We start from the raw sequence: 27,578 nt of genomic DNA, 5'->3' as shown, positions 1-27,578 counted from the left end.
CTCCAATCCCAAGGTTCAAAAGCATCAATTCTTTGGTGCTCAGCTTTCCTTATGGTCCGACTCTCACATCTATATATGACTACTGGAAAAACCATAGCTTTGACTAGACGGACCTTCCTATTCCTGAAGTGAAAATGAAAGTGAAAGTGAAGTCATGTCTGACTCTTTGCAGCCCCATGGGCTGTAGCCTACTAGGCTCCTCTGTCCATGGGATTTTCTAGGCAAGAGTACTGGAGTGGGTTGCCATTCCTTTCTCCAGGGGATCTTCCCAACCCAGGGATCGAATCTGGGTCTCCCACACTGCAGACAGACACTTTACTGTCTGAGCCACAGGGAAGGCCGCAGGCTTTTTTACAGCCAGGGACCCGCTGGGGTTTACAAGCCCATTTTAACAAGGGCCACACAGAGCCAACATCCTGTCTTCATTGTCCTTAGTTCGGGCCTGTTGCCCATCTTTTGGGTCCAACACCTCCCTCCTCTGAGAAGCCTTTTCTGAGAAAAATCTTTCAATGCCTTTTGACTCACTTGTGTGAGTTCATGCATTACAGTGTAAAGATGGAAATGTTTTACACCGTCAGTGTCCTCCAGCCAAAGATCACAGAAACATGCCTGTAGTTGAGTGAGTTCAGTTCACTATTCATTGCAGTAAGGGAGAACACACATCATGGGGGAACCACGTGATGCCTTCCAAAGTAGCAGAAAGAACCTGTTACAGAGGCTGGGGTTTGGATGAGTTCTTTGCGGAAGTTTTTCCTTCAAGGAAACAGGGGTTTGCTCTAGATTAGATGTCTTTACATAGCTGAGGCAATTCTCTGATTGGTATTTGAGTAAATCTTCCCTTTAGGGAGAGGAGACTAGACCCAGAATAAAGATGTAATTGGTCAAGAAGTTGTAGACATTCATTTTAGCCAAGAGAGGGGGATGTTTAGTCATGTATGACCTTCTTTTTGGTCCTGTCTTGTCTCCCTTCAATATGATCTAAGAGTTACCATGTCTGATGTTCATGTTCTAGCACACTGTTCTAAGACAAGTCCAATAGGAAAGAAGATGGCCAAAGCTGATGTGTGAAGTATGTTTCAATTCCAGATTAAAGATCAGGAGATTGGTCCTAGTCGTGGCTCTTCTACTAACTGGCATGACTTTGGGGATGCCAGTTAGCAGCTCTAAACCTTCGTTTCCCAATATTATTTTTTTATTTTTAAAATTTTTTTTGTTTGTGTGTAGATTTTATTAAATTTATTTATTTTAATTGGAGGTTAATTACTTTAAAAAGAATGGTCTTAGATTCCATATCTAAAGGCCTTTCCAGCCCTGAAATGCTAAGAGAATGTGTGTTTCTCTTGCATCTCTTCTGTCTTTATAGAAAATGCTAAAGGGGACTTGGCCACACATCCTTATGTGTGTGCATGCTAAGTTGCTTCAGTTGTGTCTGACTCTGTGTGACCCTATGGACTTTAGCCCCCCAGGTTCCTCTGTGCTTAGAATTCTCCAGGCAAGACTACTGGAAGGGAGTGCCATGCCCTCCTCCACGGAATCTTCCCAACCCAGGGATCAAATCCGGGTCTCTTACATCTCCTGCATTGGCAGGCAGGTTCTTTACCACTAGCGCCACCCCGGAAGCCCACACATCCTTACAGAGGGGAATTCATGCATGACAAATGGTATTATAGGTGAGCTGTTTAAAAATCAACTGAGATTTTAATCTTAACACTGTGAGCCATTATTGATTCCAAATTAAGGAGTGAAATGTAAACATTCTGAAGATCTCCAAAAAGTATAAAATTCATTTCTGGATGAGAAAAGATGTACACATTTATGATGTTAAAACCAAGAAAAAAGAAAATATTATTAGATTTTACGACATAAAAAAGAAAAACTGCATACTTAGAAGGCAAAATCAAACTAAAAACACAGTTTCAACAAAAGCTGAGTATCCTAAATATAATTCCATCTTCTTCCATCTACCTCACACATATTTTCATTGAACACCACCTATACAGATGATAAAACTGAGGCCTAGAAATGATAAGTAACTGTTTCAGGATCACTTAGGGCGGCAAATGTTAAACCAACTCAGACCTCAGATTGGGATTCTGCCTCTTTTTTGCTGTCTTTATAATGAGAATTTTGGATTAGAGATTACTGACATTGCCTTCCGAATTTAAACCAATGGTTTACAGCAACACCATGCTCCATTCCCGAGGTGAGACAGAGGAAAAATAAAAACACTGACATTCGGTTGGAACTGAACTGAATGAAAGGGAAAAAAAAATCCCCTCTTTACAATTATGAGACTTATTAGTATTTTTCCTAAATGTAACATCCAGATGTAATTGGCTATGTCTTTTTCAAAAAACATTTGTAGTACTACAAAACTTTTTTTACAGAATGACTGTAAAAGCAGTTAATTTCTGTATAATTTTCAAAATTACACTTGGGGTCTGGACTAAGTGGATCTTGAGATCAATAAAAAGTCCGGGACTGTTGCCTCTGAAACATCCTAGGAAGGTGGCCCTTTTAACGTCTGTCATGCTTAGCACTTAGGAGATGACCTGATCCTTTAAAGAAACCTCTCTTTTTTTATTCAGTCTTCAAAGCGTTAAGTGAATTTGTCTGGGTTCATTATACACCTTCTAGCTCCTAACTTCTCCAACACTTCTCAACCTTCAGTTCTGACTGCATTCATTTCAATTTGTCTACTCTTTTCCAACTATTTTTAACTAAGGTAAATTGTCCAAATTCTCTTTCTCTTCTGCGGAGGTTTTTAGTACTGCTAACATCTGAGATATACAACATTTTTATGACCCTGTCTCTATTCACATGAGCCATTACCAGGTGGAAATTCCCAGGTGGGAAATTTCTCTCAGTTCACATGGCCCAGGATGCCTTCATAAATACTTTCCTGCACAATTACATAAAGGACACGAGCCTAGAAGACCTCCACACATTTCAGAACCCTAGCGCGTCAAAGAACAAGTAGGCAATTGTGAGCAATTTGACAACCAAGGGCCTTGGCCGTTCATTGGACACAGAGCACGTCAATCCTTGTTTGTCAGCAAATGAGCCCAAAGCTCGTGACGAGGGGTCACAGGCCACCGTCAACTGTTCTGCGTCAACAGGCCCCGCCCCTCGACTGTGGCCTGGCTCCACTGCCTGAGGCCCGACTTCCGTCGGATGCTTCCGCCATTGGCCGTCTACCCTCCCGGTCGTGGGGCCTCCTATGTGGTCCCTTCCGTGACTGCCTCGGTCCATCTCACTTCCCTCAGCCTCCTCTCAGGGCAGCCACTTCGGGTGCCACCACCTGCGCCATTGCCATCGTCCCCCGCCCGGCTGAGGTAACTGGCGGCTGCCATGTCTACCACGGGGGATGGAGATCTGGCCCCTGGCGGGCAGGAAGGCCCTGCAGGTGCGGCGGGGGCCCAGGCCGGAGCCCGCGACGGTGTGGACCACAACTCCGAGCCTCGCAGGGGTGACTCCATGCCTGATGTTGAGGCGGGTGGAGTCGTGGGGGCCTCAGGAGGCCCGAGGGAGGCGGCCCTGGAGGGTGGGAACTCTGAGGAAGACTCGGACATCGAGACGGCCGAGGAGGGGGAGGAAGAGGTGCAGGCGCAGGGCGTGAACCTCATGGTGGACTCGCGACACTTCTCCATGACCCGCTACCGCTTAACGGTCCTGAGTCAGAGGTACCCGATTCTGAACCGTATGTACAAAAACCACATCCTAGTCCCGCCAGAGGACGACCACGTGTCGGTCTGGCACCAGACCCGGCCGCGCTTGTCCAACCTCGGCTCAGCCACTGTGGCTCGGTTCTCTGAGGTCCAGGTGCACTCAGATGGACCGGGGGAGGGGCCAGCGGGGGGACCGGCGCAGGAAGCCCTGGCTCAGGAGGCGGAACAGGCAGAGGAAGCCCAGGAGGCGGCAGAGGAGGCCGAGGAGGCCTCTTTATGGGAGACGGCCACCAAGGAGTCTGAGGAGCACAGCTTGTGGGAGATGCCACAGGAGCCGGCCACCCCTGAGAGTGAGCATTCGAGGGGTGGGGGAGAGTTGGGAGGGACAGAAACACTGGCAGCTGCAGGCCGGGTCTGGGGACCAGGGATCCCGAGGAGGGGGCAGGCTCAGATGGCGGGGAGGGCTGGGTACCTCAGAAGGGGAGGCCGGGAGTCAGGGCCTCCTTGAATCAAAGGCCAGAGGGGCCCAGTAGAAGCCCAACTCCATAACAATTTCTTTGGTTTGGGGGGAAAATAAGCTGCCCTCTACCAACCCCGGTAAGAGGTCTGAGATGATCAGTGCCAGTTATGAGCCCACACGTGAAGGTCAGTGGAAGCAGGTGTTCGAGAGGGAGCTTGAGAGGACATGGAAGAGAACAAGCAAATGGCAGACCTCATATTTGGTTCATAGCTTTTAAGAATGTCAAGATTCTTGGAGAGTTTATCCCAAAACATTATGAACTCATACAGGAGCACTTGGTCAAAATGAAGTATTCAGGGGATTGAGGAACTCAGGAGCTTCCCCATAGAATTTGTTATTGAGGTGAAGCATATTTTGGCGAGAAAGTTCTGGCCAAAACATCCAGAATGCATCAGACCCAGAGGATTCTGATCCTGGACCACAAGTCATCAGTAGCACAGGGTGACAGATTTACTAGAAAAGAAGAAATAATGTCATTGTGAAAATGATCAAGCAGCAGCAAAGTGAGGGCCATGGAAGTGTTGCATCTGCCAGAAGGAAGGCCCCCAGTTACTCTTTTCTTAGTTGCTTCTGTCCTCCTGCTTCTCCTAAGGGTAGAGTACTGGACATCCTGCCATTCCTTATCAGTTGGGATTTGTTTTTTCTGTGAATGTCTGGTCCCAAAGTCTATTATTCCTCTCTAAAGAAACAGCTGAATGCCAGGATGAGAACTCCAAAGAAGAGGCGCAGGGCAGCAAAAGTGAGGGGAAAGAAAAGAAGTATAAGAGGAAACAAGAAGAACCAGAAAAGGATCTGGACCCAGCAAAGGACTGGCCCAGAAAGCCCAGGTATCTGTGTATAGCTTTGAAAATAACCCAGCTATTCCCTGGCATTTACCAATTTTGTTTTTGCTTTTTAATTCTCGGAGTAAATTAAGAAAATGTTTGTTTGAAATTAGTTCAACAACTCAAATTTACCTAATGTTTATAGAACAGTTCTGCACCCAGTAATATAAAGAGCATGAAGTGAAATATACTTCATGGCTTCTCATTTGTTCTTATGAGGTCTTTGGTCCTCTATCTCTAAGACTACCAACAAGTTGTAAATGTGTCAGTACGTAAGACCAGTGTTTCTTGAGAAAACAGTGACGAAAAGCAGCAGCAACTGGGCTGTGCACTAGTTTGGCCTTCATTTCTTGACCACAGAAGTGCAGTCTCCTGCACTAAGAGAAGACATCTTTTAGAACGTAACTACTTACGAATAGCAAACAGATCAGAATTTCAAGAAGGACCACATTTAGTGATTAATACTTAAATATTTGCTCGGTTATAGATTTCTGTATTTTATGTGACAGTCAAAAGGAACAGTCATAGGATGACTGTTGTTTATCACTGAGTTGGTAGTGAAGGTATATGTACTGTCTTTTAATGATTAACATTTTCTCTCTCGTTTGCATAGTGATGTGTTTCATAATAACAGCCTCTTTCTCATACGGTAGATATGGAAACCGAGGGTCTGGGAGGGTAAGGGAGTATCATCTGTGGAGTGAGCACAGGCTTTTAAGGTAGAAAGAGTGATTTTAGTCCCAGACTAGCCTCTCAAAGGAAGGGGGGAAAAAAAGCATTTATGGTTGTGGGCAAGAGGGAGACAAGGTTGGTAGGATCACATGATTGAAGCCATCGGGTTGTACATGCACCCAGTGTCCAGGGTGAATTTTACAAGAGGAAAATGTGTTTTTCTTCTCTCCTTGTTGAGATACAACCCTCAGATGCAGCAGATATACATGAGGCTGACTGTTGTCTTAGATTTAGAAAGTTTCTGGTGCTGACTGATGCTGTATAATCGTTCCTTTTCTCTCATTTCTTCCTGCAGTTTGGAAGACTAGAAAGAAGACAGAGAAAGAAGAAAGGATCCATTGTTTGCTATTTTTAGATTTTTCAGAAGCCCATGGGATTATTAACATTGATTTCCTTCCCAAATCCATCCCCCAAAAAGCAACTGTCTAATAATAATATCTATAAAAATTCCAATATCTAATTGGGTTTTATCCTTTCCAGATATATTTGACAGCATTTGTTCTAGTTAAAACTAAGTTTTAAAGTAGTAAACTGAAATGTAGATAGATTTATGTATATAAATAATCCTGATTTAAATCTCTTTAAAAATGAGAAGCCGTTTTACATCATTGGAAGGCATCATCACATTCCACCATTTGATAAGCCTGTTTTAAGTTCTTTTATTGCAGCCCAAAATAAAATTTGTATGTAAAAGAGTTTTGTAAAGACAGAAATAGGGGTCAAGGCTTTAGATCTGATCTTGTTTACTGTACTAGTCACTAGCCATGTGTGGCTACTGAGCATTGAAAATGTGGCTACTCTGAGTTGAAATGTGCTAGAAATGTAAAAAGTGGTGTAAAGTCTCTTTAATAACTAATTACACATTGAAAAGATAATCTAGTATTAAATATAACATTAAAATTATTTTCTCCAGTTTCTTTTTCCTTTTTTAAAAATTTATTTATTGCTACACGTGAGCTTTCTCTAATTACGGAGCACAGGTTCTCACTGAGGTGGCTTCTCTTGTGGAGCATGAGTTCTAGGGCAGACGGGCTTCAGAGTTGCAGCACATGGGCTTACTTGCCCCTCAGCATGTGGGATCTTCCTGTACCAGGGATTGAACCTGTGTCCCCTGCACTGCAAGGTGGATTCTTAACCACTAGACCACCAGGGATGCCCTCTTTTTACTTTTTAGATGTGGCTACTAGAACATTTAAAACTGCACAGGACTTGTGTTATATGTGTATTTCATAGTCCTGCTGGGTGCTTTTGAAGGAAACCTGAGGGATGGCCCAGCTTGCCTGGAGGCCAGATGGTGCTGCTGAGCCTGAGCCCAGACGCTGATTTGGAGCACTGGTTCTCAAAGTTTGGTCCTTAAAATAGCATTATTAGCATCACCCACGAATTCTTAGGCCCCAATCAAGACCTGTGAATCAGAAACTGAGAGTGGGGCCCAGTAGTGTGTGTTTTAACAAGCCCTCCAGGGGATTCTGATGCAGCCAAGGTTTGAGAAGCGCTGGTTGACAGCCACAGGGGGAGAAGTTGAGACCCACCTATGGTGACCAGCCTTCGTTCACTGCCTTGGGGCTGCTGGAGGTAAATGGAACAGGACGGTCGGGGCTGGACTGGCGAGGAAACTAGGATTCACAGGGGCTGAGACAGAGAGAGGCTGTGGATAGGGGATGGCACCAGAAAAATATCCAGGAACAGAGCTGGTTCCAGAAAGTCACAGACATGATACCGGGTATACGAAGTCTAAGAGAACCTTCATTCAGCAGGAGTGGATAGTAGATACATACAGAGTTGCCTGTCAGGATGTACGCATATGCAAGCATACAGAAAGGCATGCAATGGAAAGATAAACCACATTTAGGATGGTGGTTACCTATGGGGAAAGACAAGGACAGTGATCCTATTGGGGAGGGATACGTAGTGGGCTTCAGCTGTGTCTGTAATTTACATTTCTTAAACTGAGTGGTGGTAAATAGTGTTTATAGTAGTCTTTATAATTTTGTGCAGATGGGAAGTATGTCATAAAATGACATAAAATGAAAAGGGAGAAAGTGGACTTAATCTTTGAACTTTGTTTAAGGTAATAAAAAGATAAAGTTGTAGATGACCAGAGTGGAGGATCAGAGAAGGGGAAGGGCCTGGGGGATTGAGACTAGACGGGCTCATTTCTGCATTTACTTCAGGCTTCCTAGGTATCTGAAACATGGTCTAGCTGGAGCATACTTTGTTCCTACGGGCTCGGCTCCTGACCTTCTTGTAGGTAACTGATAACATACTGTCATGTTCTGTGGTGGCATGTCTTCTATTCTAACTGTGTGCACATGCAAATACACACACTACATCCACCTATTCCATCAAAACCAACCCCTGCACTCAACCTTTAAATGGCTGGGACCTTAAGGGTTTTATTTATCTTTCTTTCCCAAAGCCCTAGGCAATGGATTTTCCTCTTCGTAGGTATTTAATGTCAATTAAAGTGAAGCAAACTTAAGATCCCAACAACTTTTTTTTTTCTGGTCACCAGTGTTGACATTTTAAAATGTGTTATATTATTCCTTATGGCTAGAACCACATGGTGAGACAGAAGGCAAAGCATTCCCCGTCACCATGATTTCAACTGAAAGGGCAGGTCAACTAGGACAATTTGCGGCCCTTCAACCTGGTTCTGATTTGTTAGTATAATCTGCGGTGCTGGTTGTTAAAACACTATTGCTTCCTGGCCCAGGCAGAGATATCTCTTTCTTGAGCTCTATGCTCTAGAGGGCCACTTTGGTCCTCTTCTAGCCACACCCCTCCCGCCAGGGCCAGGAGTCCAGCCCATGGGAACAAGGGGTGTGTCCCTGCTAGCCCATGCTCCAGGTACCTGGCAGCCCTGAACAGTCCCTAGCCTGCTTCCAGGGCCCGTGTGCTCCTCTTAGACCTGTCCTGGGGAGGGCTGACTGCACTCACTGCTGGGGTGGATGCTCCCAGGCCCAAGGAGGGGTTGTAGGCCCAGAAGGGGATGCGGCCTGGCCTAGGAGCCTGGGCATGGGCGGGGGAAGGGAAGGAGGACAGCTCTTCCCACGCCATCAGGGCTGAACTTAGAGGAGTCTGAGAAGACTAAATCCCAACCTGGCCTTTCAGCTCATTAGGAAGGTACATTTGTCGTGGAAGGAGATACAACTTATTTAATGGTTTATCATTCGATTTGAACATTTCAAATATTTTTAGACATGTGGATCCCCAACTGAACTCTTTTTTTGAACCTTGCAAATAGGACTAATGTTTCACACAGGCCAGATTAAATATCTGCTCTATCACCCTTTTCCCTTTTCACTCCATGTTACACCTATTCCTGAGCATACTGGGCGTCATGCTTCTGAAAATGGTTTTTTTAGTTTATTTATTTTTTTAATTGAAGTATAAATGCTTTACAGAATGCTGTTGTTTTCTGTCAGACATCAAGATAAACCAGCCATAGGTATAATTTTGTCCCCTCCCTCTTGAAACTCCCTCCCATCTTACTCCCCGTCCCACCCCTTTAGGTTGATACAGAGCCCCTGTTTGAGTTCCCCAAGTTATACAGCAAATTGCCAGTGGCTATCTATTTTACTTATGGTAATTAAGTTTCCATATTACTCTCTCCATACATCTCACTCTCTCCTCCCACCCTCCCATGTCCATGAGTCTGTTCTCTATGTCTGTCTCTCCATTGCTGCCCTGCAAATAAATTCATTGGTACCATCTTTCTAGTTTCCGTATATATGTGTTAGTATACAATATTTATCTGTCTCCTTCTGACATACTACACTGTGTATAATAGGCTCTAGGTCCATCTGCCTCTTTAGAACTGACTTAAATGCATTCCTTTTATGGCTTAGTAATATTCCATTGTATATATGTACCATGTCTCCTTTATTTCTTCATCTGTCGATGGACACATCTAGGTTGCTTCCATGTTCTAGCTATTGTAAAGTGTACTACAATGAACATTGGGGTACCTGTGTCTTTTTCAATTTTTATTTCCTCAGGGTATATGCCTAGGAGTGGGATTGCTGGGTCATATGGTGGTTTTATTGCTAGGTTTTTTAAGGAATCTCTATACCGTCTTCCATAGTGGCTGTATCAATTTACATTCCCACCAACAGTGCAAGAGGGTTCCCTTTTCTCCACACCCTCTCCAGCATTTATTGTTTGTAGACTTTTTAATCATGGGCATTCTGACTGGTGTGAGGCAAGATCTCATTATAGTTTTGATTTTCATTTCTCTAATAAAGAGCCTCTTGATGAAAATGAAACAGGAGCCTAAAAAAGCTGGCCTAAAACTCAACATTGAAAAAACTAAGATCGTGGCATCAAGTCCCATCACTTCATGGTAAATAGATAGGGAAAGAATGGCAACAGTGAGAAACTTTATTTTGGGGGGCTCCAAAATCACTGCAGATGATGACTGCAGCCATGATATTAAAAGACGCTTGCTCCTTGGAAGAAAAGCTATGACAAACCTAGACAGCATATTAAAAAGCAGAGACATTACTTTGCCGACAAAGGTCCCTATAGTCCAAGCCATGGTTCTTCCAATAGTCATGTATGGATGTGAGAGTTGGCCCATAAAGAAACTGAGCACTGGGGCGGGGAGGAGCTAAGATGGCGGAGGAGTAGGACGAGGAGAACACTTTCTCCCCCACAAATTCATCAAAAGAACATTTAAACGCCATGTAAATTCCACAAAACAACTTCTGAATGCCGGCAGAGGACATCAGGCACCCAGAAAAGCAACCCATGTCTTCGAAAAGAGGTAGGAAAAAATATATAAAACAAAAAAAGAGACAAAAGAGGGAGGGACAGAGCTCCGTCCCAGGAAGGGAGTCTTAAAAAGAGAGAAGTTTCCAAACACCAGGAAACCTTCTCACTACCGAATCTGTGTCGAGCCTTGGAAGCACAGAGGGCAACATAACAGGGAGGAAAAATAAACAAACAATTAAAACCCACAGATTACGAGCCCTACCGTAACTCCCTCAGTGGAGAAGCAGTGCAGACGCCTGCATCTGCCATTAGCAAGCCGGGGCTGGGCAGGGAGGCGTGGCGCGGGCTGCATCACTTAGAATAAGGATCTGGCCTGAATACCCCGAGTGCTATCTGAGCAAAATAATTTGGTCTAGCAAACCAGACTGTGGGATATCTACCACGCGAAAAGCCAGCCCTAACCTAAGACATCACCAGGCCCGCGCACGGAACAAAGGACTGTACAGAGATAGCCAGCTGCAGACCGTCCCCCTCTGGTGACAGGCAGCCAGGGCCGGAAGGGGGCAATCGCAGCCCCAGAGAGACATTATCTACAAAACTGTAAGCAGGCTTTTTTGCTAACTAAAACTTCTTGGGAGTCTGGACGGTCAACATCCGCCTGAGAAGGTGCGCCAGTTGTACACCTAGATAACCCAGCGGCGGGGAGGTGAGAAGTCGCAGCAATCGCGCTCGCCAAACACCTCATCACCTGAGCTGCTCGGACCTGGGAAGGGCACAAAACGCTGGCCCAACTGAGTCTGCGCCTCTGAGGACTACCCGAGTGCCTGAACCTGAGCGGCTTAGACCTGGGAGGTTTAAGCAGCCCAGGGCCGGCCACGGATGGTTCCTGGCGGAGCAACCTAGAGCCTGAGCAGTGTGGTCAGGGAGGCTACACGTGCCGAGAGTGGAGGCAGGCCCAGTGTGGCTGAGGCACTGCGAGCACACGCCGGTGTTATTTGTTTGCAGCGTCCCTCCCTCCCCCAGCGCGACTGAACAAGTGAGCCTAAAAAAAAAAAAAAAAAAAAGTGTCCACCACCGTCCCCCTTTGTGTCAGGGCGGAAACCAGACACTGAAGAGACCAGCAAACAGAAGAAGCTATAACAGAGGGAACCGCCTTGGAAGCTACAGGCAATAGATTAAAACCCTGTGGTTAGAACTGAATACATAGGAAGGGGCCTATAGATCTTGAGAAATATAAGTCGACCAAGGAACTAGCCGAAAATGAACTGACCCTACAATACCCAAAACAAAACCAGAGAAAGTACTAGATATATTTTTACTATTTTTACAATTGTTCTTTCTTTTTTAATTTTTAAAAAGAATTTTAAGTCCTCTATTATTACTTTAATTTTCACTTTTATAACCTATTACTTTGCAAAAAAAAAAAAAAAGACCCTATTTTTTTTAAAAAGCAAACTTCATATATATGTTTTTTATAATTTTTGTGACCGTGTTTTTTTTTTTTCTTCTTTTAACATTGTATTTTTGAAATTCCAAACTCTACTCTAGATTTTTAATTTTAGCTTTTTGGTATTTGTTATCAATTTTATACCTATATACATATATTTTTTAAATAATTTTTGTGACTTTTTTTTCTCTCTTTCTCTTCTTCTTTTATATAACATTGTATATCTGAAATTCCAAACTCCACTCTAGATTTTTAATTTATGCTTTTTGGTATTTGTTATCAATTTTGTACCTATATTTTCTTTATAATTTTTGTGACTTTGTTTTTTTTCCACTCTCTTTATTTTCCTTCTTTTTTTTAACATTGTATTTTTGAAATTCCAAACTCTACTCTAGAATTTTAATTTTTGCTTTTATGTATTTGTTACCAATTTTGTACCTTTAAGAACCCAATCTTCAGGACCCATTTTTCACTAGGGAGCGAGATTACTGGCTTGACTGCTCTCTCCCTCTTTGGACTCTCCTTTTTCTCCACCAGGTCACCTGTGTCTCCTCCCTAACCCCTCTCTACTCTATGCAACTCTGTGAATTTCTGTGTGTTCCAGACGGTGGAGAACACTTAGGGAACTGATTACTGGCTGGATCTGTCTCCCTCCTTTTCATTCCCGCTTTTATCCTCCTGGCCAACTCTGTCTCCTTCCTCCTTCTTCTCTTCTCTGTATAATTCCCTGAACATTCTGAGCGGTCCAGTTGTGGAGTGCACATAAGGAAGTGATTACTGGCTAGCCTGCTCTCTCCTCTATTGATTCCACCTCATCTCATTCGGGTCAGCTCTAACTCCCTCCTCCCTCTTCTCTTCTCCATGTAGCGCTGTGAACCTCTCTGGGTGGCCTTCACGGTGGAGACACTTTTCATCTTTAACGTAGATGTTTTATCAATGGGGCTGTATAGAAGGAGAAGTTTTGAAACTACTGTAAAAATAAGACCGATAACTGGAAGCAGGAGGCTTAAGTCCAACCCCTAACTCCAGGGAACTCCTGACTCCAGGGAACATTAATAGACAGAAGCTCATCAAACACCTCCATACCTACTCTGAAACCAAGCACCACACAAGGGCCAACAAGTTCCAGGGCAAGACATACCAAGCAAATTCTCCAGCAACACAGGAACACAGCCCTGAGCTCCAAGATACAGGCCGCCCAAAGTAAACCCGAAACCATAGACAACTCATACCTCATTACTGGACACTTCATTGCACTCCAGAGAGAAGAAATACAGCTCCACCCACCAGAACACCGACACAAGCTTCCCTAACCAAGAAACCTTGACAAGCCACCTGTACAAACCCACACACGGCGAGGAAATGCCACAATAAAGAGAACTCCACAAACTGCCAGAATACAGAAAGGACACCCCAAACTCAGCAATTTAAACAAGATGAAGAGACAGAGGAATACCCAGCAGGTAAAGGAACAGGATAAATGCCCACCAAACCAAACCAAAGAGGAAGAGATAGGGAATCTACCTGATAAAGAATTCCGAATAATGATAGTGAAATTGATCCAAAATCTTGAAATCAAAATGGAATCACAGATAAATAGCCTGGAGACAAGGATTGAGAAGATGCAAGAAAGGTTTAACAAGTACCTAGAAGAAATAAAAAAGAGTCAATATATAATGAATAATGCAATAAATGAAATCAAAAACACTCTGGAGGCAACAAATAGTAGAATAACAGAGGCAGAAGATAGGATTAGTGAATTAGAAGATAGAATGGTAGAAATAAATGAATCAGAGAGGAAAAAAGAAAAACGAATTAAAAGAAATGACGACAATCTCAGAGACCTCCAGGACAATGTTAAATGCTACAACATTCGAATCATAGGGGTCCCAGAAGAAGACGACAAAAAGACAGACCATCAGAAAATACTTGAGGAGATAATAGTTGAAAACTTCCCTAAAATGGGGAAAGACATAATGACTCAAGTCCAAGAAACCCAGCGAGTCCCAAACAGGATAAACCCAAGGTGAAACACCCCAAGACACATATTAATCAAATTAGCAAAGATCAAACACAAAGAACAAATATTAAAAGCAGCAAGGGAAAGACAACAAATAACACACAAGGGAATTCCCATAAGGATAACAGCTGATCTTTCAATAGAAACTCTCCAAGCCAGGAGGGAATGGCAAGACATACTTAAAGCGATGAAAGAAAATAACCTACAGCCCAGATTATTGCACCCAGCAAGGATCTCATTCAAATATGAAGGAGAAATCAAAAGCTTTACAGACAAGCAAAAGCTGACAGAATTCAGCACCACCAAACCAGCTCTCCAACAAATACTAAAGGATATTCTCTAGACAGGAAACACAAAAACGGTGTATAAATTCGAACCCAAAACAATAAAGTAAATGGCAACGGGATCATACTTATCAATAATTACCTTAAACGTAAATGGATTGAATGCCCTAACCAAAAGACAAAGACTGGCTGAATGGATACAAAAACAAGACCCCTACATATGCTGTCTACAAGAGACCCACCTCAAAACAGGGGACACATACAGGCTGAAAGTGAAGGGCTGGAGAAAGAGCTTCCATGCAAATGGGGACCAAAAGAAAGCAGGAGTAGCAATACTCATATCAGACAAAATAGACTTTAAAACAAAGGCTGTGAAGAGAGACAAAGACGGTCACTACATAATGATCAAAGGATCAATCCAAGAAGAAGATATAACAATTATAAATATATATGCACCCAACACGGGAGCACCGCAATAGTTAGGCAAATGCTAACAAGTATGAAAGGAGAAATTAACAATAACACAATAATAGTGGGAGACTTTAATACCCCACTCACACCTATGGATAGATCAACTAAACAGAAAATTAACAAGGAAACACAAACTTTAAACGATACACTAGACCAGTTAGACCTAATTGATATCTATAGGACACTTCATCCCAAAACAATGAATTTCACCTTTTCCCTCAAGCGCACATGGAACCTTCTCCAGGATAGATCACATCCTGGGCCATAAATCTAGCCTTGGTAAATTCAAAAAAATTGAAATCATTCCAAGCATCTTTTCTGACCACAAGGCAGTAACATTAGATCTCAAGTACAGAAGAACAACTATTAAAAATCCCAACATATGGAGGCTGAACAACACGCTGCTGAATAACCAACAAATCACAGAAGAAATCAAAATTTGCATAGAAACGAATGAAAATGAAAATACAACAACCCAAAACCTGTGGGACACGGCAAAAGCAGTCCTAAGGGGAAAGTTCATAGCAATACAGGCATACCTCAAGAAACAAGAAAAAAGTCAAACAAATAACCTAACCCTATACCTAAAGCAACTAGAAAAGGAAGAAATGAAGAACTCCAGAGTTAGTAGAAGGAAAGAAATCTTGAAAATTAGGGCAGAAATAAATGCAAAAGAAACAAAAGAGACCATAGCAAAAATCAGCAAAGCCAAAAGCTGGTTTTTTGAAAGGATAAATAAAATTGACAAACCATTAGCCAGACTCATCAAGAAAGAAAGGGAGAAAAATCAAATCAATAAAATTAGAAATGAAAATGGAAAGATCACAACAGACAACACAGAAATACAAAGGATCATAAGAGACTACTACCAGCAATTATATGCCAATAAAATGGACAACTTGGAAGAAATGGACAAATTCTTAGAAAAGTACAAATTTCCAAAACTCGACCAGGAAGAAATAGAAAATCTTAACAGACCCATCACAAGCACAGAAATTGAAACTGTAATCAAAAATCTTTCAGCAAACAAAAGCCCAGGTCCAGACGGCTTCACAGCTGAATTCTACCAAAAATTTAGAGAAGAGCTAACACCTGTCCTACTCAAACTCTTCCAGAAAATTGCAGAGGAAGGTAAACTTCCAAACTCATTCTATGAGGCCACCATCACCCTAATACCAAAACCTGACAAAGATGCCACAAAAAAGAAAACTACAGGCCAATATCACTGATGAACCTAGATGCAAAAATCCTTAACAAAATTCTAGCAATCAGAATCCAACAACACATCAAAAAGATCATACACCATGACCAAGCGGGCTTGATCCCAGGGATGCAAGGATTCTTCAATATCCACAAATCAATCAATGTAATACACCACATTAACAAATTGAAAAATAAAAACCATATGATTATCTCAATAGATGCAGAGAAAGCCTTTGACAAAATTCAACATCCATTTATGATTAAAAAAAACTCTCCAGAAAGCAGGAATAGAAGGAACATACCTCAACATAATCAAAGCTATATATGACAAACCCACAGCAAACATTATCCTCAATGGTGAAACATTGAAAGCATTTCCTCTAAAGTCAGGAACAAGACAAGGGTGCCCACTTTCACCATTACTATTCAACATAGTTTTGGAAGTTTTGGCCACAGCAATCAGAGCAGAAAAAGAAATAAAAGGAATCCAAATTGGAAAAGAAGAAGTACAACGCTCACTGTTTGCAGATGACATGATCCTCTACATAGAAAACTCTAAAGACTCCACCAGAAAATTACTAGAACTAATCAATGATTATAGTAAAGTTGCAGGACATAAAGTCAACACACAGAAATCTCTTGCGTTCCTATACACTAATAATGAGAAAACAGAAAGAGAAATTAAGGAAACAATTCCATTCACCATTGCAACGGAAAGAATAAAATACTTAGGAATATATCTACCTAAAGAAACTGAAGACCTATATATAGAAAACTATAAAACACTGGTGAAAGAAATCAAAGAGGACACTAATAGATGGAGAAATATACCATGTTCATGGATTGGAAGAATCAATATAGTGAAAATGAGTATACTACCCAAAGCAATCTATAGATTCAATGCAATCCCTATCAAGCTACCAGTGGTATTCTTCACAGAGCTAGAACAAATAATTTCACAATTTGTATGGAAATACAAAAAACCCCGAATAGCCAAAGCTATCTTGAGAAAGAAGAATGGAACTGGAGGAATCAACCTGCCTGACTTCAGGCTCTACTACAAAGCCACAGTCATCAAGACAGTATGGTACTGGCACAAAGACAGAAATATAGATCAATGGAAGAAAACAGAAAGCCCAGAGATAAATCCACGCACCTATGGACACCTTATCTTTGACAAAGGAGGCAAGAATATACAATGGATTAAAGAGAATCTATTTAACAGGTGGTGCTGGGAAAACTGGTCAACCACTTGTAAAAGAATGAAACTAGAGCACTTTCTAACACCATACACAAAAATAAACTCAAAATGGACTAAAGATCTAAATGTAAGACCAGAAACTATAAAACTCTTAGAGGAGAACATAGGCAAAACACTCTCCGACATACATCACAGCAGGATCCTCTATGACCCACCTCTCAGAATATCGGAAATAAAAGCAAAAACAAACAAATGGGACCTATTTAAACTAAAAGCTTCTGCACAACAAAGGAAACTATAAGCAAGGTGAAAAGACAGCCTCCAGAATGGGAGAAAATAATAGCAAGCGAAGCAACTGACAAACAACTAATCTCAAAACTATACAAGCAACTTCTACAGCTCAATTCAAGAAAAATAAATGACCCAATCAAAAAATGGGCCAAAGAACTAAATAGACATTTCTCCAAAGAAGACATACAGATGCCTAACAAACACATGAAAAGATGCTCAACATCACTCATTATCAGAGAAATGCAAATCAAAACCACTATGAGGTACCATTTCACGCCAGTCAGAATGGCTGCGATCCAAAAGTCTACAAGCAATAAATGCTGGAGAGGGTGTGGAGAAAAGGGAACCCTCTTACACTGTTGGTGGGAATGCAAACTAGTACAGCCACTATGGAGAACAGTGTGGAGATTCTTTGAAAAACTGGAAATAGAACTGCCTTATGATCCAGCAATCCCACTGCTGGGCATACACACTGAGGAAACCAGAAGGGAAAGAGACACGTGTACCCCAATGTTCATCGCAGCACTGTTTATAATAGCCAGGACATGGAAGCAACCTAGATGTCCATCAGCAGATGAATGGATAAGAAAGCTGTGGTACATATACACAATGGAGTATTACTCAGCCATTAAAAAGAACACATTTGAATCAGTTCTAATGAGGTGGATGAAACTGGAGCCTATTATACAGAGTGAAGTAAGCCAGAAAGAAAAACACCAATACAGTATACTAACGCATATATATGGAATTTAGAAAGATGATAACAATAACCCTGTATACGAGACAGCAAAAGAGACACTGATGTATAGAACAGTCTTTTGGACTCTGTGGGAGAGGGAGAGGGTGAGATGATTTGGGAGAATGGCATTGAAATATGTATAATATCATATGAAACGAGTCGCCAGTCCAGGTTCGATGCACGATACTGGATGCTTGGGGCTGGTGATCTGGGACGACCCAGAGGGATGGTATGGGGAGGGAGGAGAGACGAGGGTTCAGGATGGGGAACACGTGTATGCCTGTGGCACATTCATTTCCATATATTTCAGAACCGATACAATATTATAAAGTTTAAAAATAAAATAAAATTAAAAAAAAAAAAAAGAAGAAGAAGCTGAGCACAGAAGAATTGATGCTTTTGAACTGTGGTGCTGGAGAACTCTCATTGAGAGTCCTTGCACTGCAAGGAGATCCAATCAATCAATCCCAAAGGAAGTAAGTCCTGAATACTCATCGGAAGGGCTGAGGCTGAAGCTGAAGCTGAAGCTCCACCACTATGGCTACCTGATACAAAGAACTGAGTCCTTAGAAAAGACGCTGAGGAGAAGGGGACAACAGAGGATGAGATGGTTGGATGGTATCACCAACTTGATGAGCGTGAGTTTGAGCAAGTGCTGGGAATTGGTGCTGGACAGGGAAGCCTGGCGTGCTGCAGTCCACGGGGTCGCAAAGAATCGAACACAACTGAGTGAGTGAGCCAAATAATGAGTGATGTTGAGCATCTTTTCATGTGTTTGTTAGCCATCTATATGTCGTCTTTGGAGAAATGCCTGTTTAGGTCTTTTTTCCACTTTTTAATTGGATTATTTGTTTTTCTGGTATTGAATTGTATGAGCTACTTGTATATTTGGAAATTAATCCTTTGTCAGTTGTTTCATCTGCTATTATTGTCTCCCATTCTAAGGGTTGACTTTTCACCTTGGTTATAGTTTCCATTGCTGGGCAAAAACGTTTAAGTTTAATTAGTTTCCAGTTGTTTACCTTTGTTTTTATTTCCATTACTGTAGGACCTTGCTTTGATTTCTGTCATCAAGTGTTCTACCTATGTTTTCCTCTAAGAGTTTTATAGTTGCTGGTTTTACATTTAGCTCTTTAATATATTTTGAGTTTACCTTTGTGTATGGTGTTAGGAAATGCTCTAATTCCATTCTTTTACATGTAACTATCCAGTTTTCCCAGCACCACTTATTGAAGAGGCTATCTTTGCTCCATTGTATATTCTTGCCTCCTTTGTCAAAAAGAAGGTACCCATAAGTGCGGGGGTTATTATTGGGCTCTCTATTTTGTTCCATTTGTCTGTATCTATGTTTCTGTGCCAGTACCATACTGTTTTGATGACTGTAGCTTTGTTGTATAATCTGAAATCAGGAAGGCTGATTCCTCCAGCTCCATGCTTCTTTCTCAAGACTGCTTTGGCTATTTGGGGTCTTTTGTGTCTTCATATGAATTCTGAAAAAATTCTAGTTCTGTGCAAAAAAGCCATTGGTATTTTGATAGGGATTGCATTCAATCTGTAGATTGCATTTGGTAGCATAGTCATTTTCACAATACTGATTCTTCCAACCCAGGAACATGGAATATCTCTCCATCTGTTCATGTCATCTTTGCTTTCTTTCATCAGTGTCTTATGATTTTCTGTTATACAGTCCTTCTGTCTCCTTATGTAGGTTTATTCCTAGATATTTTAAGCTTTTTGTTGCGATGGTGAATGGGAATGGTTCCTTAATTTCTCTTTCTGATTTCTCATTGTTAGTATATAGGAATGTAAGTGATTTCTGTGTATGGATTTTGTATCCCGTGACTTTGCAAATTTCACTGATTAGCTCTAGTAATTTTCTGATACTATCTTTAGGATTCTATGTGTGTAGTATCATGTCATCTGCAATCAGGGAGGCTTCACTTCTTCTTTTCCCATCTGGATTCCTTTTATTTCTTTTCTACTCTGATTGGCATAACTAGGACTTCAAAACTATGTTGAAGAGTAGTAGTGAGAGTGGGCACCCTTGTCTTGTTTCTGATCTTAGAGGGAATGCTTTCAGTTTTTCCCCATTGAGAACGTTTGCTGTGGGCTTGTCATACATGGACATTTCTATGTTGAGGTAGCTTCTTTCTATGCCCATTTTTTGGAGTGTTAATCACAAATGGGACCTGAATTTTGTCAAGCGCTTTTTCTGCATCTATTATATGGTTTTTATCTTTCAATTTGTTAATAGGCTGTATCACATTGGTTTCCATATATTGAAGAATTCTTGCATCCCTGGAATAAACTCAACTTGATCATGGTGTATGACCTTGTTGATGTGTTATTGAATTGTTTGGTAGAATTTTGTTGAGAATTTTTGCATCTATGTTCATCAGTGATACTGGCCTGTAATTCCAAAAATGCCTCATTCTAATAGCCCATCTTGCTATAGTACTTGGATCTAGTCCCTAGTCCAGACTGGAGTAGAAATACGAACCATCTTGCCCCCTCTACTGCAATACCCTCCCACTGCTCACTTTCTTTGCTTCCTAGGTGTTCATATACAAAACTTCAATACCACCTCTTCCCCATACAAATACCCACCTGGAAGCCATCAGCTTGCTCAGGCATGCCTAAGTGGAGGCCCTTTATGCCCTGCACCACCTCTTAAGAACATTTCATTTCTCTGAAAACCTTCAAGTCTGAATTGTCAATATCCTATTTGATTGCCCTCCCCATGACAGACTACAGAACAGGTTCTGTTGTATTTGTTTTCATATGCAAAGATCAAACAAGTTTCAAACAAGCTGAATGCTTTGAAGAATGTGTCTCTGGGCATGAAAAAATAACTTGTGTTTAAAAACAGACCTGTTAACTGTGAGAAAAATTAATAATGCTGAGTGCTCAGAATAAGAATGACCTAATAGAAGTTCACTCTGAGAAGAGAGAAGGCATAACAGCTCATCTCCCAGAATTACCTGGGTAAAGGGCATCCACCTAAATGAAATTTCATGAATAAAATACAAAGGAAATAAAATCCAGTTAATCAAGAACCTAGCGTTATCAAAAAGGTAAAGATACACATGTTTTATAGAGAAAGTACAAAAATCCAGCATGTGATTGTCTGGTATTGACAGGGTAACAGGCAGGAAGGCCAGGGGTCTCCAAACAGAGGAAATAGGCTGCAAGTGTCAGACACTTTTCTCCCTCTTAAACAGCAGGAGGAAACAAACTACTGATATTTTCTTCCTTCCCTATACAAATTTAAAAGGAGGTTTCTCTTAAAATACTGTGTTGCCATAATGACACCTGGTTTCACCTGAAGTTAACTATTCTCAAACCTTGAGTTAACCAATGCATTTTTCTTATGGAAATGTTTGTCTTAAGCTGTGGTACTGTACTAAGAATTTACCCCAGACTCTGTCTTCAAGTCGGTTCCGCCTAATGGATCAGAACCTACTTGACAAACCAGTATGTTACACTCAGATATTGTTCCCCTAATCTGTGTAAATGAAACTCTTTGTAGGGTAATCTGCCCTTCTGCAAGATTCAAGTCAATCGTTTCATGGCCTGGGATGAATCATCTGGTGCCAAGATGATCCCAAAATGCATCTTATGGATGAGGGGCCTGGTGCCATTCTGAGTTTTAAGACATTCCTTTCTTTGATTAACAGACTGCTAATGGCCACCCACTCCAGTACTCTTGCCTGGAAAATCCCATGGATGGAGGAGCCTGGTAGGCTGCAGTCCATGGGGTCGCGAAGAGTCGGACACAACTGAGCGACTTCACTTTCACTTTTCACTTTCATGCATTGGAGAAGGAAATGGCAACCCACTCCAGTGTTCTTGCCTGGAGAATCCCTGGGATGGTGGAGCCTGGTGGGCTGCCATCTATGGGGTCGCACAGAGTCGGACACACCTGAAGTGACTTAACGGCAGTGACTATATAACATCCAGCTGAAGACTAGCAAGGGGTACTCTTTCTGCCCCCTTCTGATGCCTATGTCAGAAGCTTTCTCTATCTCCTTTATACTTGAATAAAACGTTATCACACAAAAGCTCTGAGTGATCAAGCCTCGTCTCTGGCCCTGGATTGACTTCTTCTCCACGGGAGGCCAAGAATCCCAGTGCCTTTTCGTTCAGCAACAACCTTTCAGTATCACATTATACCATCATCAGGAAAACCAAGGACCCATTGGTTTTCCTCAACCATTACACTTAGAACTGAAAAAGCACAGTTACGTCTAGTCCTGCAATTCTGTTTAAGCAAAGTAGCCCCAAGGTATCAGAGGCAGACACACTGAAAGTTATACTAATACTCTTCTGGGTTTCCCAAGAAAATGAGGTAGGCACTGCACAGGAATCCAAAGGGAGCTCACAGTATTTGATGTGTTTGGGCGATGGAATTAAAGGGGAAGGCCTTCGAGAGGAAATTTTAAGCAACTTCCAGTGAACCTAGGTGAAAATCTAGGGTGGTCGGTGCCTTGGAGAGCCAGCCTATTAACCAACTGACTCTTAGGGCAAATGATTCTACATCTTTATTCCTTTGCCTGAAGTTCTTAACGGAGGCAATGCCACCAAAGACTGTGAGGCAAGATAGGGAGGAAGGAGTCAAAACTTGCTGGGCTACTTGTCCCCATCCCTCATAGCTAACCATCCCTCGCATCCTGACTCCTCTCCTTTTCCACTCCCCATTTTGAACTTCCCTCTTCTCTGTGGTTGAGGCAGACTGGTTCACGTGGGATGTGGGGGCTGTCCAGCCTAGTAACTTTTGAGGTATGTGTGTCTCTAGGAATGGGGGCAGGAACGTGTGTGAGTGTGTGTGCTCAGTCATGTCAGACTCTTGGCAACCCCATGGGCTGTAGCCCGCCAGCCTCCTCTGTCCATGGGAGTTCCCAGGCAAGAATACTGGAGTGGGTTGCCATTTCCTTCTCCAGAGGACCTTCTGGACCCAGGAATTGAACCTGCATCTCTGGAAATCCTGCACTGGCAGGCAGAGTCTTCACCACTATGCCACAGGGTGGGGGTGACGGCATATAGCCTTGCTTTGGGCTAAAACCTTTGAAGCAGAAGCTCCTGAGTGGAAGGCACTAAAAGTTTGGGTACATGGAGATCTCCACCTCAATGCTGGAGTGAGGGGGGAAGACATCTCTCCACTGGCCCCAGACATTCTTCACTGTGGTAAGCTTCTTTTTTGCCTGATTGGAAGCATGGCTTTTGGCATCTGTGGAATTTTTAATTTCAGCAAGCTCTTAAGAGCTTCAACAATAGGATATGTAGGACGAGCAATACATTTCTGGGCAATCGAAGACCGGGTCACAGTGAAATTGGGGCAAGATGACAAACACTAATGGACTAACCAGAGGAGTACAATAATCCCCCAAGAAATGTTCTGTCTCACAGGGAGGTGCTTACTGTTGCCAGGCCTGGAACAGATTGACATGGGGCATGTCTAAAGAGTGTTCCATATAAGTGTTCTATCACTTATAATTAGTACAAGAAGTGTACTATTACCCAATTCACAGGCACTAGGGTCCCCCAGGGACACAGGGAAGGTGATTTAAGGGGTAGTGGACTGATTGGGAAACTAGTCTTTACAGAGCATGGAGTAGCAATGAAAAAAGTGAGACATTTAACGAAGCACACAGTCCACAATCTTTGGACTAAATCATCGGACTTTTACATTAGAGACACATTTTTTTCCTTTGTCAAGGAACATAACCTCTTAATAACGCCAAGAAAACATTCTTGCATCCTCTCTTCTAAAGCACATTATCCCAGGATAACTGCTTTATAAGTAAATCTGCAACAATGTATCCAGCATCACAGCCCTTTCCTGAAAGCAGAAATCTCATAGGCAATGGTGAGGATTCAAAACAAGATGGGAAAGCCATATGTAGACAGTCAAGATCTAGGCAAGTTAAAACAACAAGTGTTAATGGTAATAGTTATCCCAAAAAACAAAACAAGTCTCATCAAATGGAAGAAAATTGAAATTTTATCAAGTATCTTTTGGGATTGAAATGTTATAAAACTAGGAATCAAAAGCAGGAAGAAGATTGGAAAATTCACAAATACATGGAAACTAAACAGTGCACTCCTCAACACCTAATGGGTCAAAGAAATCAAAGGGAAATGAAAACGATGTATTGAAACAAATAAAAATAGAACAACATATGATAACTAATGCAGCAAAAGCATTTTTAAGAAGAAAGTTTATAATAATAAGTGCTTACATTAACTTTAGAAAAAGATCTCAAACAACCATACATTATACCTCAAGGAACTAGGGAAAAAATAAGCCCAAAGTTAAGAGAAGCATGGAAATCAAGATTTGTAAATAAATGAAATAGAGAACATGAAAACAGAAAAAAGAGCAATGAAACTAAAAGTTGGTTTTTTGAAAAGATAATCAAAATTGAAAAACTGATAGTTAGAATTAGTCACGAAAAGAGAAGATGCAAAATTATAAATGAAATGGAACCCTTATAAATGATACCACACAAATGCAAAGGATTTTAAGGGATAACTATGAACAATTACACACCAACAAATTGGATAACCTAGAAGAAATGGATAAATTACTGGAATCATACAACCTACCGAGACTGAATCATGAAGATACTGAAAATCTGAACAGAATAGTAACAAATCAGGAGACTGAATCGGTAATCAAAAAACTCCCAACACATAAAATTCCAAGACAAGATGGCTTCCCTGGTGAATTTTACCAAACATTTAAAGAATGAATGCCAATCCTTCTCAACTACCAAATATTCAAAGAGGTGGGAACACTCCCAGACTTAGTGTATGAGACCAGCATTACTCTGATACCAAAACCAGATAGTTATGTAAAGTTTAAAAATAAAATTAAATTAAAAAAAAAAAAAAAAAAAAAAAAAAAAGAAATTATGAACCAATATTCCTAATAAAGGTAGATGCAAAATTTCTCAACAAAACACTATCAAATTGAATTCCATAGCACACGATCAGGAGGGATTTACCCCTGGGATGCAAGGAAGGTTCAAAATATACAAATCAGTAAATGTCACATTAATAGAATGAAAGATAAAATCATATGATCATCTCAACAGGTGGCAAACAAAAAGAATTTGACAAAATTCAACATCCTTTCATGATAAAAAAAATTCTCAGCAAATTAGTTTGGAAGGCACATACTTCAACATAATAAAGGCCACCTGCATTAAGCCCACAGCTAACATCATCCTCAATGCCGAAAAAGTGACAGCTTTTCCTCTAAGAACAGAAACAAGATAAGGGTGCCCACTTTCACCACTCCTATTCAGAATTGTACTCAAGTCTCAGAGAACGTAGGCAAGAAAAATAAAAAACATCAAAATCAGAAAGGATGAAGTTAAATTGTCTGTTTGCAGATGACATGATCTTATTATACAGAAAACCTAAAGACTGCATTAAAAAATTTTAGAACTCATCAGTGAATTTGGTAAATTCTCAAGACCTATGATCAACATACAAAAATCTGTTGCATTTCTATACACTAAGGACAAAGTATCTGAAAAATAAATAATGAAAATAATCTCATTTACAATACAGCAAACACAGTAAAATACTTAGAAATACATTTAACCAAGCACGTCAAAAGATCTATACACCAAAACAATAAGACACTGATGACAGACATTGAAGAAGACATAAAGGGAAAGATATCCCCATTTCCTGTATAAAAAGAATATTGTTAAAACGTCCATACTACCCAAAGCCAATTACACATGCAATGCAATTCCTATCAAAATTCCAATGACATCTTTTCACAGAATAGAAAAAGCAATCTACAATTTGTGTGGAACCACAAAAGACTCCAATACCCAAACAATCCTGAGAATGAACAACAAAGCTGGAGAGATCACACTTTCTGATCTCAAACTATATTACCAAGTATAGTATTTGAAACAGCATGGAACAATGGAACAGAATCAAGAGCTCAGAAATAAGCCCATGCGTAATCGGTCAACTAATATTTCACAAGGGAGCCAAGAATATTTAGTGGGAAAAGACTCTTCAATAAATGATATTGGGTAAAACAAGCTATCCTCATGGGAAGAATAAAATTGGACTCCAATCTTATAGCACTCACAAAAACTCACTTGAAATGGGTTAAAGACTTAAATTTAAGACCTGAAATCATAAAACTCCTGGAAGAAAACACAGCTTTCCTATGACAAGCTCCTTGACCTAGGTTTTGGCAAAAAAAAAAAAAAAAAAAAAAAAAAAACCTGTTGGCATATGACGTTAAAAGTACAGGCAGCAAATGCAAAAATAGACAAGTGAGACTACATCAAATAAAAAAGCTCATGCACAGACAAGGAAACAAAATGAAAAGGCAATCTATGGAGTGGGAGAAAATTTCTTCCAATCATCTATCTAAGAAACGGTTAATATAGGAACTCATACAATACTGTTCAAATGACTATTATCAAAAAGACAAAACAAGTGTTGGCAAGGATATTAAAGGAAAGGGAACCCTTGTACACTGTTGGTGGGAATGTAACTTGAAACAGGCACTATGTAAAATTGCATAAGGTTTCCTCCAAAATATTAAAAATAAAACTACCATAGGATCCAGAAATCCCACTTCTGGACATATAGCCAAAGAAAATTTAATAACTACCTGAAAGAAATATCTGCAGCCCCTTGTTCATTGCAACATTATTCACAATAGCCAAGACATGCAAACAATCAAAGTGCCTGTGCACGAATGGATAAACAAAACGTGGGTGTAAAGGTATATACATGTATACATTTAGGAAACATTATTCGGTCATAAAAAAGAGGAAATCCTGAATGTCATGGCAACATGGATAAACCATGAAGGCATTATGCTAAGTGAAATAAGTCAGAGAAAGACAGATACTGTATGATCTCACTTATACGTGGGCTCTAAAACGAGACAAACTCACAGAAACAGAGAGTAGAATGGTGGTTGCCAGGGGCTGCAGGGACGGAAAACGAGGAGATGTTGTTCAAAGGATACAAACTTCCAACTATAAGATGCCAAGTTCAGTGGATCTAATATTCAGTATGGTGACTATAGTTAAGAATACTGTTTTATCCTTCAAAGTTGCTAAGAGAGCAGATCTTAAATATTCTCACAACCATCATCAACACAGAAAAGGTAACTGGATGCGTGTGTGCCCAGTCGTGTCCAACTCTTTCTGACCTCATGGACTGTAGCCCACCAGGCCCCTCCGTCCATGGGATTCTCCAGGCAAGAAGGCTGGAGTGGGTTGCCATTTTCACTTCCAGGGGATTTTCCCAACCCAGGAATTGAACCTGAATCTCCTGCACATCGCCCGCATCTCCTGCACTGCAGGCAGATTCTTTACCACTGAACCACCAGGGCAGTTTGAACATAGGTGTGCAGTACATATTTCCCGGTTTCTCTGGGCTGGCTGAGGAAGGCTGGTCTCTACCTCTCAG

General features: G+C 41.3%; 1 protein-coding gene and 1 long non-coding RNA gene across 8 annotated transcripts in view; one reads left to right on the top strand and one right to left on the bottom strand.

The window, feature by feature from the left end:
* LOC129639755 (cancer/testis antigen 47A-like) overlaps positions 1–6,048 on the top strand; it is a 34,134-nt gene extending 28,086 nt beyond the window's left edge. Inside the window, exon 2 of the mRNA XM_055564987.1 lies at positions 4,874–6,048. Coding sequence (XP_055420962.1) covers positions 4,874–5,103 — 230 coding nt within the window. The 3' untranslated portion in view covers positions 5,104–6,048. The remainder of the gene's footprint in view (positions 1–4,873) is intronic.
* LOC129639765 (uncharacterized) overlaps positions 1–27,578 on the bottom strand; it is a 315,100-nt gene that overhangs the window by 121,809 nt on the left and 165,713 nt on the right. The window lies entirely within an intron of this gene.

The sequence above is a fragment of the Bubalus kerabau genome, chromosome X (genome assembly GCF_029407905.1).
Source record: "Bubalus kerabau isolate K-KA32 ecotype Philippines breed swamp buffalo chromosome X, PCC_UOA_SB_1v2, whole genome shotgun sequence".
Taxonomy (NCBI): Eukaryota; Metazoa; Chordata; class Mammalia; order Artiodactyla; family Bovidae; genus Bubalus; species Bubalus kerabau.
This window is presented reverse-complemented; position numbering and strand designations above follow the sequence as displayed.